The 17,500-nt window shown below is 42.8% G+C and overlaps 1 protein-coding gene and 1 non-coding gene across 2 annotated transcripts in view; one reads left to right on the plus strand and one right to left on the minus strand.

The window, feature by feature from the left end:
* Nucleotides 1-17,500, minus strand: part of LOC123511168 (neuronal acetylcholine receptor subunit alpha-10-like) — a 61,766-nt gene that overhangs the window by 11,849 nt on the left and 32,417 nt on the right. Inside the window, 7 exon segments of the mRNA XM_045266823.1 lie at nt 119-204; nt 1,140-1,435; nt 3,032-3,211; nt 3,886-4,060; nt 6,058-6,206; nt 6,209-6,240; nt 6,621-6,730. Coding sequence (XP_045122758.1) covers nt 119-204; nt 1,140-1,435; nt 3,032-3,211; nt 3,886-4,060; nt 6,058-6,206; nt 6,209-6,240; nt 6,621-6,730 — 1,028 coding nt within the window.
* On the plus strand, nt 12,405-12,479 carry Trnak-uuu. The gene has a single exon. It is a non-coding gene; the product is annotated as a tRNA-Lys (tRNA).

The following is a 17,500-nucleotide window of genomic DNA, read 5'->3' on the forward strand; positions in this document are numbered from 1 at the left end:
CTTCATATCCCCTCCCTTCCCTTCCCTCCTTCTCTTTCCTTATATTCCTTCATTTCACGAGCTGTCCTTCTTTCTCCAGCTCTCCTTTCCTTCCCTTCCCTTGCACTCCTTTCCTTACCTGGTGCCTGGGACGCCTCCATTCTCACACTTGGTCTCCTCCTCCAGCAGGCGATCTGTCAGGTCCACGTGGGGCCCAAACTCACCCTGGGGAACAACATTATATTAGTCCTTTCTTTCCTCTTTCCTCTTATATATTTGTTTTTTTTTATTTCATCATTTTATTTCATTCATTTCCTTCATTTTACCAGCTCTCCTTCCTTTCCTTCCCTGTCCTTCCCAAAACTCACCCTGGGGAACAACATTATATTACTCTTTTCCTTCCTCCTTCCTCTTTTATACCTGTTTTTATTTATACCCTAATCTAACCTAACCTAACCTCGTCTTTTTTTCATTTATCTTGTTCTTCTCTCTTCTACTCTGTATCTAATAGTTTTGCTTCCTTTCTCTTCTTTGTATATTATTCCTCTTTTGATTCTCTGCACTGTTATTCTCTTTTTTTTTCTCTCTCTCTCCTTTCTTCTTCTTATATTGAATGGTTTTGTTATAGTTTCATTTCTTTATCCCTTTATTTCTTCTCTTCTCTTCTCTCTTCTCCGTCTTTATATCCCCTTCACTGGTCCACGAATACACAAATAAATGATAATAATTTAATAAAGAAGGAAGGACATAACACGTGGAGCTAAACTGGCATCCATTTCGGTCTCTCTTTCCTGACTAAAGTGGCAAAATGAAGACTGTTTCCTTCCCTTTCTTTCCCCTCTTCTTCCTTTCCCCTTTCCCTTTCTCTTCCTCTTCTCCTTCCCTTTCTTGTTCCCTTCCTGTTTCCTTTTCCTTCTCCTTCCTTTTTCCTTCCTTTTTCTCTTCCTCTTTCCTTTCCTTTCTCCTTTCCCTTCTTCCCCCATTCCCTTTCCCTTCTCCTTCTCCTTCTTCCTTCCCCTTTCCCCTTCCCTTTCCCCCTTCCCTTCCTCTTCTCCTTCCCTTTCCCCTCTCTCTCTCCTTTCTCCTTCTCTTCCCCTCTCCTTCTCCTTTCCCCTTCCCCTTTTCTTCCTCTGAGCAACACAAAACAAACAAAAACTCACCGCAGTTTGGCTATTACCACCTGCACCACCACCACCACCACCACCACCACCACCACCACCACCAGAAGTAGCAGCAGAAGGTGGTTGTGGCGGCGGGAAGCGGTGCCCCTGTCCTCCCATGGGATCAGGAATGTCCAGCCTGATGCACATGAGCCGCGCCAGGTAGCAGAACACCACACGCTTCACCAGGGCGGGCACCTCACGGCCTCGCATCCCTCGGTGGTGTATGTTCAGAGTGACAACCGATAGGCCCGTAGCGAAGGACACCAGGGAGATTGTCACGCCGTAGTATAGACCTGCGGGAGGGTAGTGGTGGTGGTGGTTTCGGTGGTGAAGGTGGTGGTAGAGGTTGGTGGTAGAACAGTGGTGGTGGTGATGGTAGTTTAGTGGGAATGAAGGTGGTGGCGGTGGTTTTGGTTGGTGGTGAAGGTGGTTGGTGGTGGTGGTGAAGGTGAAGGTGGTAGAATAGTGGTGGTGGTGAAGGTGGTTTTGGTTGGTGGTAGTTTGGTGGTGGTGGTAGTGAAGGTAATAGTAGTAGTTTTGATGGTGGGTGGTGGTGGTGGTGGTGGTGATGGAGGGGTTGGTGGTAGGTGGTAGATGAAGTTAAGGATGGTGGTAGTTTAGTAGTGGTAATTTAGATGGTGGTAGTGGCAAATTGTTGTAACTAGAAATAAACGCTAATAACAACAAACACACACACACACACACACACACACACACACACACACACACACACACACACACACACTCCTCCCCTCCAGAACACACCTCTTCACACCCACACATCCTCCTCCTGTAACCTCCCCTCACACACACACACACACACACACATCTCAAACCTCCCCTCACACACCCTCCTGACTCCCTCCCACACGCAGCCAGCCAGCCAGCAGCCGTACAACCGCGCCACCCTTTTGGCTTCTTGACCCGCCAGCAGCATTACAGAGCGTATGGTCATCAGATAGGGCCTGTGTGTGCTCGCGGGGCTTGAGTTTTTCTTCCTTACCGTTGCTCCTCCCTTAGCACTGATGTAAGCACGAGATGAGACAAATGAGGGAGACACAGACAGACAGACAGAATGACAGACAGAAAGACAGAGAGAGAGAGAGAGAGAGGGTGGGGGGGAAGAATATGTGGTATTTGGCTTCGTGTTGTTAAAATTGTGTTGAGAAAACTTACTGGTTAACTGCGACACACACACACACACTCTCTCTCTCTCTCTCTCTCTCTCTCTCTCTCTCTCTCTCTCTCTCTCTACGCACACATTTCTTGGACTCCTTGACAAAATAAAAGATTTTGTGTGTATATATATATATATATATATATATATATATATATATATATATATAGAGAGAGAGAGAGAGAGAGAGAGAGAGAGAGAGAGAGAGAGAGAGAGAGAGAGAGAGAGAGAGAGAGAGAGAGAGAGAGAGAGAGAGAGAGAAGCAGTTCTGCGCTTCACTTCCACTATTTCAAAAGGCTTTATCTAAATTCACACGAGTTCTTAGGTATTTTTACAGTTCTAGAGGCAGATTGGCAGGATTTCTACATTATTAACATGAAAAATACTCTTGAAAACCCCGCTAATCATCTCTGTGGTCTTGGAAGACAGTCGTGGTGAGAGAGCGGAGCGTTTCTAAATACCATTCAGGCGCCATAATTCAGAAACACTTCCCTCTCTCACCGCGACCATTTTCAAAGAACACAGACACCATTAGCCGAGTTCTAAAGAGCATTGTCCTGTTGGTAATGCAGAAAACTTGTTAACATGTCACTAGAATCACAGAAACATCCTTAAAAACCCGTGTCACTTCAACTAGAACCCTTTGAAAATAGAGGTTGTTGAGAATACGACTAGATCTCTACGGCAGCCATCCACCAGCCCACCAACGCACCAATGAGCGGCAGTTTCTCTGAGGTGGGCGGCATGGACTCGCCAATCACCATGAGAAAGACAGTCATGGAGAGCAGCGTGGTGATGCCCAGAGTCACCTTCTCTCCGGAGTCACTGGGCATGTAGAAACTCATGAGGGCGATGCCGGTGATGAGCACGCATGGCAGGATCAGATTAAACACTGCCAAGAGGAGAGAGAAAATGGGTAAGTCGTGAGGAAATATACGTAAATAGTGGAAATACTTGAAAGAGAGAGAGAGAGAGAGAGAGAGAGAGAGAGAAATGATGGATATGAATGAGTGAGAGTACTGACATGACAGAGGGAGGAAAGAAAGAGGGAGAGTAAATATGTGAAGGGAAAGGAGGAGTAAATATCATTAAAGAGAAACAGTAGAAGTTGTACACACACACACACACACACACACACACACACACACACACACACACACACACACTCAAATTCTCCTTCTTTTCTTTCAAAACTCTAAATCACCTCCATTAACCCTTTTATATACACCATTACCACTCCTATACTCTCTCTACTCTAAAGTGGCTCTTGGATTCAAAACATAGTGTAGCTTATTGATTAACTGATTGTGTGTGAATAATACTTTTCTATTGACCAACACACTCATCACAAGACTATAACGTTTTCCTCAAGCTCTGACAACCACGCATTGCTCCGGATACCACCATTCAGACCGATCAGGAGCCACTATGACACCCTTTCCCCACCTTCTCTCTCCTTCTGCTGCCCCCACACCTATCCTTAGTACCGTAGAAAAGTAGACAGACTATAAAACCCTTTCCTCACCTTCCCTCTCCCTCTGCTCCCCCCACACCTATCCCTCGTACCGTAGAAGAGCGGGCGGCGTCTGAGAATAATGTGGTAGGTGATGTCAGGGTAAGGCGCCTCGCAGCAGGAGTAATAGACGACGTTCCTCTCCACCACCATGTCCATCATATCCCACTCACCATTTGTCACGTAATTGCTCAGGTCTCCCTCCTCCGTCTGAATCACCAAGTTAACCTGAAGGAGATGAGAAAGGGAGGGTAATGGAGAGCTGGTGAGTGAGTGGGTGGATAGGAACACGGTGAAAAAGGGAGAGGAATAGATTAACGTGTGTGTGTGTGTGTGTGTGTGTGTGTGTAAAGGGGTGGAAAGAGAGGAAGGAAATGGATGAGTGAGTGGCATGGAGTAAACAGAGGGAGGTAAATGAGAGAGAGAGAGAGAGAGAGAGAGAGAGAGAGAGAGAGAGAGAGAGAGAGAGAGAGAGAGAGAGAGAGAGAGAGAGATAGTGTGTGTGTGTGTGTGTGTGTGTGTGTGTGTGTGTGTGTGTGTGTGTGTGTGTCCGCGCGTGTGTGCGTGTGAGAGAAAGAGTTCACAGACTAAGCTGATTGGATTTGGTTTAAATGATTAATAAGTTATGCTGATTAGTAGATCATTAAGTAGTTAGACAGACAGACAGACAGACAGACAGACAGACAGACAGACAGACAGGCAGGCAGACAGATAGACAGACACACAAATAGCTGGATAAATAGACAGACAAACAGACAGAAAGACAAGTAGGTACACAAATTATTAGATAAATAGACAGATAGACAGACAGACAGATTCAACCACATACTAGACACACACACACACACAGACAGACAGACAGACAATACAAGGGCAAGGGGAAAAGAAAAGAAGAAGAAGGTCACTAGTTAATTAAAAAGCAAGTTAAAATAATGAAGGAAGGGGAGAAGAGAGGGAAAAAGAGGGGAAAGTGAGAGGAAGAGTGGGAGAGGTGATGGGGAAAGTGAGGGGAAGGTGAGAGGTGTTGGGGGTAGTGCGAGGGGAGAGGTCAATGGAGGTCAAATGGAGGAGGAGGTGGTGAGGGGAAAAAGAGGGGAAAAAAGAGGGAGAGAGATAAAAGGTGACAAATGGAGAGGTGTTTTTGGAGAGAGAGAGAGAGAGAGAGAGAGAGAGAGAGAGAGAGAGAGAGAGAGAGAGAGAGAGAGGTAAAACGAGAAGGGGAGAGGAAGGGTAGGAAGAGGAAGGTTGGGAGGAGGAGGAGGAGGAGGAGGGAAGGTAGAGGAGATAAGGGGAAGGGAGATACGAGAGAGGAGGGAAGAGGAGAAGAGGATTAATGGAGAAGGAAAAGATTATGATATAGACGTAAGGAGTGAAAAATGAGAGAGAGAGAGAGAGAGAGAGAGAGAGAGAGAGAGAGAGAGAGAGAGAGAGAGAGAGAGAGAGAAAGTAATGGCAAAGAAATGTAATAATAAACAACACAAGACAATAATAAAGCAAAATAAAGAAAATGAAAAAAGAAAAAGAACAATGAATTTAAAATGAAAAAAAATATTACAGAAGCAAGTTTCAATATCTGGCAAATCTCTCTCTCTCTCTCTCTCTCTCTCTCTCTCTCTCTCTCTCTCTCTCTCTCTCTCACATGAATCTTAAAACTTCTCGCATACTCAAATTCAACAAGGATTTAAGAAAGCACTTACTACGCCTCTCTCTCTCTCTCTCTCTCTCTCTCTCTCTCTCTCTCTCTCTCTCTCACAAGAAAATGAGAGAAGCTGCAAGAGGCGGTGTATGACTAGACCATTTTATTGACATTAGGAAGGGTCCATGGAAGTCAAAAGATGAATGGCCAGTTTTTACTAATTCAATCCCCCACATGAGTTTCTGAAGCTGTATCAAATCACCAAATAGTAACCAGAACGAATATAGAAACGTGTCCTGGTACTGAAGAGATGTTGGAAGAGTTGTGGTTGTGGTAATCTTTGGTTAGGTAATAGAAGGGAGAGGCATGGCTGTTACATTAACTTAGATTAGGTTAGGTTGGGTTGGGTTGGAATGGGTTAGGTTAGATTGGGTTGGGAGGATATGTTAAGTTAGGTTAGGTAAGGTTAGGTTAACTTAGCTTAGGTTGGGTTAGGTTAGGTTAGGTTTGGTTAACTTAGCTTAGATTGGGTTAGGTTAGGGTTAGGTTAGCTACTTAGAGAATACAAAACCAACACACGTGACAGCACCTGGAATCCGTCGTAGGTCCAGGAAGCGAATTTCATGACGCACTTCTGTTCGTCGAAGGGAAAGTACTCCACGTTGATGGAGCACGAGGAGCGGAAGATGGCCGAGGAGAGCCACGTCACGTTACCATCCGAGGTGACGATGATGTTGTGCTCAGGATGGCGTTGTTGTACTGACTGTCAGCGCTGCGAGGGACGAGGGACACAGGGTTAGTAAATGGGAGGAGGAGGAGGAGGAGGACGAGGAGGACGACGACGAAGAGGAGGAAGAGGAGGATAAATAGAGAGAGAAAATGGAGTGAGTTAGTGCTGGACCTCCTTTATAAGAGAGAGAGAGAGAGAGAGAGAGAGAGAGAGAGAGAGAGAGAGAGAGAGAGATCACCCTGCCTACCACCCACTTACGTACACTCACACACACACATTAAAAGGAGAGAGAGAGAGAGAGAGAGAGAGAGAGAGAGAGAGATCACCCTGCCTACCATCCACTTACGTACACACACACACACACACACACACACACACACACACACACACACACACACACACACACAGACCTCCTCACTCACTTGTTGTACAGAATGATGTCAGGTTTCCACAGTTTCTCCGCGGGAAGGCGAATCACTTGAATGTTTCCGAAGTCTGAAGCGTTCCACTGCAAACTGTAGTCCAGCCACATCTGGGAAGGAAGGGAACGGTGGTGGTGGTGGTGGTGGTGGTGAAGGTGATGGTGGTGGTATGGTGATGGTAGTGGTGGTAGGGATTGGGCTATATTTGTATTTGTTGTTGTTGTTGTTGTTGTAATATATGAAAAAAAAAATATGTGAAGAAAATGAAGAAAAGAAAAAAGAACGAGAAGAAAAACAGGAGAAAAAGAACAACGACAACAACAATAACACAAACTCACCCAGCCACACACACACACACACACACACACACACACACTTACCACCACCCACACACACACACACAATCACCCAATCAATTCAAACCCTCAGCCAGCGTCCCCCACATGTCACTTTCAAGTAAGCAATCACGTGTCACGGAAAAAGACACCCCATTGAATACTGACCAATCAACGCTCGCCTCACAAACCCGCGCAAAAAAACACCACGAGACAAGACAAATGAAAGCTGTGTCCGCCAATCCGCCAATCACAGCTAGTCTCGCCTCTTACGTCACCACCGAGCCGACCAGTGAGAGGTGACGGATTCTGTGACGTTACTGAGTCAAATGAGAAGTTGATGGATAGATAGGTGGATAAATAGATAGATTAAATAAATAAGATAAGAAACTGGATCCAGGAAAACAATAAAATACAAGAAATAAAGGAAAAGTATTGGAGTGAAAAAGGAAGAAAGATGAAAGAATAATGAAATAGGGAAACTTAAAAAAGGAACTTGGGAATAGAAACGAGTGAAAAAAAAAGAATGAGGATGACAGAAGAATGATGATTAAATAATGAATAGGAAAATAGGAAAATAAAAAAGAGAATACAGAAGTACAATAAAGATAATGATGATAGTAATAATAATAAAAAAATCAAGCTATAAAAACGAAGAAAGAGAATACGGATATGAAAAGAAGAAAAACACAACGAACACTTTTAGAGAACCTTAGAAAAAAAATTAAGACAAAAATAAAAACCAAATAAAGGAAAAGTGTGAAAAGAAGGTGGAAGAAAGAAATCAACTATACACAAATGGGAAAAGAGAAAAAAAAAAAAACAAGTGACTGTCCCATAAATTTATAAAAAAGAAAAATACATAAATAAACAAAAATAAGAAGGAAAAAAGAACAAAAATATGAATGAAAAAATAAAAACGAATATAAGAAAAAAATTAGAAAAAAAAACTTGAAATCAAAATAAAAAGAAAAGAAAATGAAAAAATAAAAAACGAATATAAGAAAGACAAAACTCAGAACAGAAAAAATGAAACAAAAAGAAAAAAAAAGAAAAAAAACAAAGAAATAACAAATAAACAAATAATAAAAAAATAAGAACACATACAAGAAAGAAAAAGAAAACTCAGAACAGGAAACTTAAAATAAAATAAAAAATATATATAAAAAAATAAAGACAAAGGAGGCTATGGGATATTAATGGCTATAAATATTCGGACGTTGGATAAATTTGCTGAAAGATGAATGACGTTGTGGCTTTGTATTAAATTTTCTGCCGTGATTAATGAGAGAGAGAGAGAGAGAGAGAGAGAGAGAGAGAGAGAGAGAGAGAGAGAGAGAGAGATTCAACCAGGAGGAAGAAATGGTATAGACAAATTGATTAATAGATAAGGAGGAGGAGGAGGAGGAGGAGGAGGAGGAGGAGGAGGAGGAGGAGGAGAGAGAGAGAGAAAGAGATAGAGAGATAGATAGATAGATAGAGAGAGAGAGAGAGAGAGAGAGAGAGAGAGAGAGAGAGAGAGAGAGATCCAAAAAAATCTGGGATGCTGTAATTTCAATCTCTCTCTCTCTCTCTCTCTCTCTCTCTCTCTCTCTCTCTCTCTCTCTCTCTCTCTCTCTCTCTCTCTCATTCATTTCCGGGGAAACGAGGAATATCAAATTTGCGATTAAGTGAATTATCTTTTAATTAATCGAATCACAGTTTGAAGGAAAATAAATAAGAAGATAATAATGAATAAAAGGAGGAGGAGGAGGAGGAGGAGGAGGAGGAGGAGGAGGAGGAGGAGGAGGAGAAAGAAGGAGGAGGAGGAGAAAGAAGAATTACAAGATAGTTAAGTCAATCAAAATCGTAATGACGGTGGAAATAATAATAATAGTAATAATAATAATAATAATAGTAATAATAATAATAATAATAATAATAATAATAATAATGATGATAATAATAGCAAGAAGAAGTGGAAGAAGAAGAAGGAGAAGAAGAAGAAGAAGAAGAAGAAGAAGAAGAAGAGGAATAGAAATGGTGTTGATTTTTTACCTGTTCATAATTAGGGCCATCTGCTTCCTCCTCCTCCTCCTCCTCCTCCTCCTCCTCTTCCTCTTTTTTTTTCCCCCTAATTAATCTCCTCCTCTTCTTAGATCGTTGTGTTTTACGTTCTTCCTTCCTCCTCCTCCTCCTCCTCCTCCTCCTCCTCCTCCTCTTCTTCTTCTTCTTCTTCTTCTTACCCAGATTCGCTTTCTTCTCATCATCATTATCACCGTCATTTTTACTTTCTCTAATTTTAATTTTCCTTGTCGTCATCATCATCTTTATTATTTTTGTTCTTCCTTTCGTCTTATTTATTTTTTTCTTGTCTTTCTCTCCATATGATTTTCCCATTTCCTCACTTCTCAGCCTCCTCTTCTTCTTCTTCTCCTCCTCCTCCTCCTCCTCCTCCTCCTCCTCCTCCTCCTCCTCCTCCTCCTCTTCACACTTTATAAAGATTCTTTCACTATTTCTCCTCACAATCAATTATCTTCTCCTTTCCTTTATGTATTTATTCATTTATATTTTTCTATTCTATTTTATTATTATCATCTATTTTTATTTCTATTTATTTATGTGTGTGTGTGTGTGTGTGTGTGTGTGTGTGTGTGTGTGTGTGTGTGTGTGTTCTGTTAAAATACGCACATGTAACTCTGAAACACACACACACACACACACACACACACACACACACACACACACACACACACACACACACACACACACACACACTCCTGTTATATCTACAAACAAAAACAATAAATTAAACCAAAAAAAAAAAAGGAAGGAAAAAAAATCAATGAAGAAGAAGAAGAAGAAGAAGAAGAAGAAGAAGAAGAAGAAGAAGACAATAAATAATAGTGTGGAGGAAATAGTGTCTCCATGCATGTTGAAAAATATTAATTGTTTGCGTCAGGAGGAGGAGGAGGAGGAGGAGGAGGAGGAGAAAAGGAGAGTAAATAATATAAAAGGAGGTATGAAAGAAGGAATCAGGAAGTGGAGATAAATGATGACATAAGAGGAGGAGGAGGAGGAGGAGGAGGAGGAGGAGGAGGAGGAGGAGGAGGAGGAGAAGAAGAAGAAGAAGAAGAAGAAGAAGAAGAAGAAGAAGAAGAAAAGAATAATAAGAAGAAGAAGATATGATGATAGGTAAGAGAAGAATAAGTAAGGAACAGAAATAGATAGATAGATAGATAGATAGATAGATAGATAGATAGATAGATAGAGAGAGAGAGAGAGAGAGAGAGAGAGAGAGAGAGAGAGAGAGAGAGAGAGAGTGAAATTAATGGATGAGAAAAACCGGAAAAGTGACTATGAAGGAATGTCTCTCTCTCTCTCTCTCTCTCTCTCTCTCTCTCTCTCTCTCTCTCTCTCTCTACTCACATACAACTTTACTCATTTTATTAGAATTATTACTTTATACTCTCATGAACAAACTTCCTCCTCCTCTTCCTCCTCCTCCTCCTCCTCCTCCTCCTCCTCCTCCTCCTCCTCCTCCATTCATCTCATTCACCCTCAGTTCCTTCCTACATTTTCATTTATTTTCATTCTTTCATCTATTTTCTATACTTTCTTCTTCTTTTAATTTTCCTTCTTTTTATATTTTTTTTTTCATTTTTCTTTCCCTTTTTTTCTTTTTTTTCTTTAATGTTATTCTCGTTTGTTATTTCTTCTTCATTTATTTCATTTTCTTAATTATCTTTTACTCATTTTTTGTTTTTGTTTCTCTAATGTTTTTTTTTTCTATTCTCTTTGTGTTTTGTTTGCTATTTTATTTTCTCTCTGGTTTGATTTATTCTCCTTTCTTCTCTACTCTTCTTCTTGTTCTTGTTCTTCTTCTTTCTTTCTTTCTTTCTTTCTGTCTTTCTTCTTTATCCTTTACTCTTCTTTTCTTTTGTTTACTTTTTTTTTATTTCTCTCTGCTTTTATTTATTCCCCTTTCTTCTTCTGCTTCTTCTTCTCCTTCTTCTTCTTCTTCTTCTTCTCCTTCCCTCGTTATCCTCATCTTCTATTTCCTATTTCTGCTTTTTTTTTTTTTCTTGTTCATCTTCCTTTCTACCATTTCCTCTTTCGCTTCCTATTCCCTTTTCTTCCTCATATTTTTCTATTCTTTTCTATTCTTCCCTTTCTCTTTCATTACATCTTTTCCTTCTCTCATTTCTTCTTTCTCCTTTTCATCCATCTTTTTTCCTTCCCTTTACTTTCACACCTATTTTTTTTCTTTTCCTTCTTTCAATTATATTCATTTTCTTTATTTTCATCCTTTCTATGTCTTCTAGTTCCTATTCTCTCTCTCTCTCTCTCTCTCTCTCTCTCTCTCTCTCTCTCTCTCTCTCTCTCTCTCTCTCTCTCTCTCTCATTGCATTACCTTAAAAAATTTCCTGGTCTTTTCCTTTCTTTCTTTTTACCTCCTCCTCGTCCTCTTCCTCTTCTTCTTCTTCTTCTTCTTCTTCTTCTTCTTCTTCTTCTTCTTCTTCTTCTTCTTCTTCTTCTTCTTCTTCTTCTTCTTCTTCTTCTTCTTCTTCTTCTTCTTCTTCTTCTTCCTCCTTCTCTTCCTCCTTCTCTTCCTCCTCCTTCTCCTCCTCCTCTTCTTCTCGGTAGCCAAGTCAGTACAATGTGTCAGGAAGATTATGAGTTACCTCCTCCTCCTCCTCCTCCTCCTCCTCCTCCTCCTCCTCCTCCTCCTCCTCTTCCTCCTTCTCCTCTTCCTCCTTCTCCTCCTCCTCTTTCTCTCCTGTATCCTTTCCTTCATCTTTTGTCTCTCTCACTTTTTTTAACCATTTCCTCTCTCTCTCTCTCTCTCTCTCTCTCTCTCTCTCTCTCTCTCTCTCTCTCTCTCTCTCTCATAAGCTATACCATAATACGGGAGAGAAAGAGGGTGAGAGATGGGGGGGAAGAGATAAGATAGGAGAAACAGAGGGAGATGAGAAAGGGAGGAGAAGAGAGAGGAGGGAAAGAAGGGAGAGGGAAGGAGAGAGGGAGAAAGGAGGGTGAGAGAGGGAGAAGGGAGAGAGAAAGGGGAGATGTGTACAAGTGTGCGTAGGGAGAGAGAGAGAGAGAGAGAGAGAGAGAGAGAGAGAGAGAGAGAGCTGAAGTCTGACGCGCTAAATCAAATAGTGTCCCTTCTTACTGAGAGAGAGAGAGAGAGAGAGAGAGAGAGAGAGAGAGAGAGAGAGAGAGAGAGAGAGAGGTGGGAGGAGGAGGAGGAGGAGGAGGAGGAGGAGGAGGAGGAGGAGGAGGAGGAAGAGGAGGAAATACCAGGAAAAGAGATGGAGGAAAATGGGGGAAAGGAGAAAGAGGAGAAGGAGAAGGAGGAGGAGGAGGAGGAGGAGGAGGAGGAGGAGGAGGAAGATAATACTGGCACAGACCCATAAACGTGGTGTGTGTATGTCATTGTGGTAACACACACACACACACACACACACACACCGGTAGCTCAGTGGTTAGAGCGCTGGCTTTTTAAGCCAGAGGACCGGGATTCGATTCCCCGGCCGGGTGGAGATATTCGAGTGTGTCTCCTTTCACGTGTAGCCCCTGTTCACCTAGCAGTGAGTAGGTACGGGATGTAAATCGAGGAGTTGTGAGCTTGTTGTCTCGGTGTGTGGTGTGTGCCTGGTCTCAGGCCTTTCCGAAGATCGGAAATAATGAGCTCTGAGCTCGTTCCGTAGGGTAACATCTGGCTGTCTCGTCAGAGACTGCAGCAGATCAAACAAACAGTGAAACACACACACACACACACACACACACCATTATCACATCTCCATCACGCTCACATTACTCTCACTCTACCACCTCTCTCTCTCTCTCTCTCTCTCTCTCTCTCTCTCTCTCTCTCTCTCTCTCTCTCTCTCTCTCTCTCTCTCTGACGTCTATATATGAATTAATAACATTCCCCTTACAATAATAAAAAAAAAAAAGGAAAAGGAAACGGAAAGTAAAAAAAAAGGTCTCCGTAAAAAGTATCGGCGGCGTGGCTTCGTGACTCACAACGCCTCATTAACTCGCGGCTGATTGAGCACAAAAATCGGGAATCGTCTCCACATAAGTCTTGGAAACTGTCACTTCACATTTATCTGTAATGGAGGCGGTCACTGTAGTGAGAGAGAGAGAGAGAGAGAGAGAGAGAGAGAGAGAGAGAGAGAGTGGTGTGGTAAAAGAGAGTGAGATGTAACAGTGAAGGGAATAAAGAGAGTATACTGATGTTTGGTATTATGTGTGACTTTCGTCCTTTTAAATTATTATTGCTTTTATTATTACTATTTTATTATTATTATTATTATCATTACTGTTATTATTATTATTATTATTATTAGTAGTAGTAGTAGTAGTAGTAGTATCATTATTATTATTACTATTATAATTATCATTATTATTATATTGTCATCATTATTCATTCACTTGGCAGTATACTAATCATTATGTACCGTAGCCTCTCCTCCTCCTCCACCAATGGTAATCCTCTCCCAACCGCCACCCCAGCACCGGAGCCTCGCCCCAACACATCAGGGAGCAGCTGATTGGCTAGGAGTGTTTGGAGTGCTTGGAGTTAGTCCAGCTTGGAGTTAATGGCCAATGGGGAAAACTTGCAATTTGATGTTAAATATTGGCGGTGTGCACCTGCTAGAGGGTCCTTGTAGTAATAAGAGCAGCTTGCTGCCCACTCTGAGGGACTGCCTTCAACAGTCTAAAGAGCAAACCCCGCCAAGGGAACCCTTGTGCACCAAACACCAGCAAGGAATGATGAAGACTTCTGGCGTCACTGAGCGCACCATGGCCGCCGACATCTGCGACATTAGCGAGGAAGAGCAACACAAGGGCTGCCGAGCCTGCTTCGGCTGGCTCTTCAGGTTGTTCCGGGGGCGGCGCGGGCGCCGCTCCCAGGAACACCAAGCTTCCTGCACATCAGCTAATGATGTGCAGGAAGAGCTGGAGTCTAAGACCGTGCCAGCGAAAATGTCACACGATGACCTCCTGTCGTGTGTCATGGAGGTGGCGGAGGAGCAGCCGGAATACATGGAGGCCAAGAGCGTGGGGGAGGAGCGGGAGGGCAGGGCCGCCCTGACCTGGGCCGAGGAAGTGGCCCAGGCAGAGGAGCGAGGCCTGGATGTATTTGCCCCGGTCAGTGACGCCTTTCTCGAAGTATTGCGTCACTTTGCTCCCGCCACACTGGCTCAGGGCGAGGCGGTGCCCTCCGACCACAGCAGCGCCAGGAGTGCTGCAGTCACCGCAACACGTGCAGCCCGGCGAAGGGCTCGCAGGAAGGCGCTAGCGGCCCGTAGAGCGAGAAGCGAGGCTCCCGTAGCGAATGACGGGATTACCGATGCTGCAGCCGCGACACCTGCAGCCGCGGAGACGGTCAGCGAAACAAGCTCCTCAGCGGAGGAGACTGTTGCAGCGGCAGCAACGACTCGCGGGATGAGCGCCTCAGCGGAGGCAGACGACGCTGCAGCCAACGCGAAGAGCTGCACGATGAGCTCGTCCAAGAAGCGAAGGGCGCGTAGGAGGGCAGCGGCAGCCTCTGTGCGATGAAAGCGAAAATTGCGCCTCGACTCACGTACGCCGCGATCACCGCTGGTGCAGCCACGACAGCTACAACCACGCCGACTCTCGACGAGACGAGCGCCTCAGCGGAGGAACAGGCTGCCCCACGGACGAGCAAGACGAGCGCCTCAGCAGCTTTTGGAGCGACGAATGCCGCGATCACCGCTAGTGCAGCCGCGACAGCTGCACCCACGCCCACTTCCGATGTGACGGGCGCCTCAACGGAGGAAAGGGATGCTGCAGCGGTAGCAGCTACGAAGCCCTGCAGGATGAGCGCGACGCAGAGGCCAAGGGCGCGATGATGACGACAGAGTCCGGGCTGCGACGCAAGACCAGCCCCTGCAGGACGCCACGCACAAGGATACTCTGAAGGGTCGACCCGCGAACGGCGTGGTGCAAACTGAGTGTCGCATTGAGAAGTTTCAGTTGGAGTAAGGAACAATGTTTTGATTTCTCTTTGATTTCTATCCAATATTCTCTGCCATTCATCCTTTATTGTGATTAAACTCCGGAACTCCCTGCCTGTTTCTGAATTCACTTCTTCCTAAACTCCTAAACTCCTATTTAGGAAGCAGGTTTTAAGAAGTAATTCAGACACTTTTTTTTTTTTTTTCCAAATCTGGAGGATTTTAGGAACTGGGACTCTGACTTCTTCTAAGTCTTTGTTTCCCCTGACCAGTGTTCCTCCTACTTTAAAAAAAAGGAAGAGCCATCCAATAGCGCTGAGCTGAAAAGAATGGCTTATTTTTGTATAATACATCAACATACGAGTCTCTTTAATAATAAAACACAAGCATAAAGCTTTCCAGAGTTTGATTCATAATATCGTATCTTTTTGTGATGCAGAAAAGTTATTCTATTTCTTTAATTTTATTTCTTGTTATACACACATATTCTATTGTTATACACACATATATTATATTGGATTTCCTTTAAGTCATATTACGTAACAGTATACTGCAGGAAACATGACTTTAAGGCAGAGACATTTTTCCTTCTTTTCTGTCCAGAACACTGTACGGTAAGAAACACTGTGTTCCTTTCACTATACGAGCATATCAGTGAGGCCAGTCCAGCCAGCCACTGCGGGCACAGGTCGGTGCAGCTCAGTGGACGTCCCAGGCTGGAGACAGGAGAGAGTCGCGTCAGGAAGAGCATCCGGCGTGAAACCATTGCCAAATCACCGCGCGTATCTAATTCTCCGCAAAACACTGACCCCGAATAAAGCCTGACGAATAAACCTGAGAGAGAGAGAGAGGATTGAGGAAAAAAGGATGAGATAGAAACAAGAACATTTTAAAGTAAGATAAAAACTAAAAAGATAATGATAAAAGGGAAAATAGAATAAGAATAAGGAAAATAAAAAAGACCTAAAGTATGATATTGTCCTACGAACGAGAAATAAAGTAAAAAAACACAAAAAAGAAAAGAAAAGAAACGTAAATAGCGCAATAAAACAAGATAGTAATACTTTAAGTGACAGAAACGAAAGAGAGAGAAAAGGAAGAAGTAAAGAAAGAAGGAAGTAAAAGAAGAAAGGACAGGAGAATGGACTGAAAAAGGGAAATAATCAAAAGAAAATAATAACGGAGGAAGCAAAGAAAGAAGAGTGGAAAGAAAAATAAAAGGACTTGAATTGAAGGAAAACTGAAAGAGAGAGAGAGAGAGAGAGAGAGAGAGAGAGAGAGAGAGAGAGAGAGAGAGAGAGAGAGAGAGAGAGAGAGAGAGAGAGAGAGACTACGGCATAAAAAAAAGAACGAAACAGAAAAAGAAAATAGACAGATAGAAGTAAAAGAAATTGATAACTTAATAAAAGCAAACCACAATAAACACAACACACGAAAGAAAAAGACACACACACACACACACACACACACACACACACACACACACACACACACACACACACACACACAAAAAGAAAACCAAAAAAAAAAAAATAAATAAATAAACCCTTGAAAAAAAAACACAAAACAGAACAAAAACAAGAGAAAGAAATAAAGAAAAAAGAAAGAAAAAGAAAGAAAGAGAGATAATACACAACAGAAAGCTAAAAGGAAGATGACTGTTGGGAGAGAGAGAGAGAGAGAGAGAGAGAGAGAGAGAGAGATCCAATTTCTGCTTTAAATGTGAGTGTCTGCAAATCGGAGAAGAGCAGAGCATGACTGGCCCGTCTTGGTGACCCCAAATTATAGAGGTCTTGAGAGCGAGTCTGTGGAGGGACGGGGTGGGACAGGGAGAGGGACATGGAGGAAGGAGTGAGGAGGAGGAGAGGCAGGCAGGCAAGCAGGCAAGGCAGGGAGGACAAGATGGAGGAGGGAAACAAAAGGAGAAGGAAGAATGGGCGGAGGATGAGAAAGGAAAGGAAGGAAAGGAGGAAAAAAAATGAATGAAAGGGAAGAAAGAAGGGAGAGGAAGGAGGGAAAGGAGATTGATTCATAATAGAGGGAAGAAGGAAGGAAGAGGTGTAAGAAGTGACGGAGGAATGAAAGGAAGAAGGAAGAAGCAAGGAAAGAAGGAAATAAAAGAGAGAGAGGAGAATGGATTGAAAAAGAGAAGTAATTAAAAGAAAATAATAAAGGAGAAAGTAAAGAAGGAAGACTGGAAAGGAAAAGGAAGGATGTGAAATGAAGGAAAACAAAAGAAAATAAAAAAGAAAGAAAAAAACAAGGAAACAAGATCAAAGGGGAAGAGAGAGAGAGAGAGAGAGAGAGAGAGAGAGAGAGAGAGAGAGAGAGAATTTTCGAATGACAAACTTTAAAAAAAAAAAATCGAAATAAAGCAACGTACAAAAGCAAATAATAAGAAAATAAAAGGAAAGTAGAAAATATAAAGAAAAAGAAAAAGAAAGAAATCGAAATGAAAGACTGTACAAAGAAAATGAAAAAGGAAAAAAAAGGAAGGAAGGAAACAAGAACAAGAAATGAATAAATAAGAAGGAAATAATATATGAAGGAAAGGAAAGAAGGAAAAAAAAAA

The sequence above is a fragment of the Portunus trituberculatus genome, chromosome 31 (assembly GCF_017591435.1).
Source record: "Portunus trituberculatus isolate SZX2019 chromosome 31, ASM1759143v1, whole genome shotgun sequence".
Classification (NCBI taxonomy): domain Eukaryota; kingdom Metazoa; phylum Arthropoda; class Malacostraca; order Decapoda; family Portunidae; genus Portunus; species Portunus trituberculatus.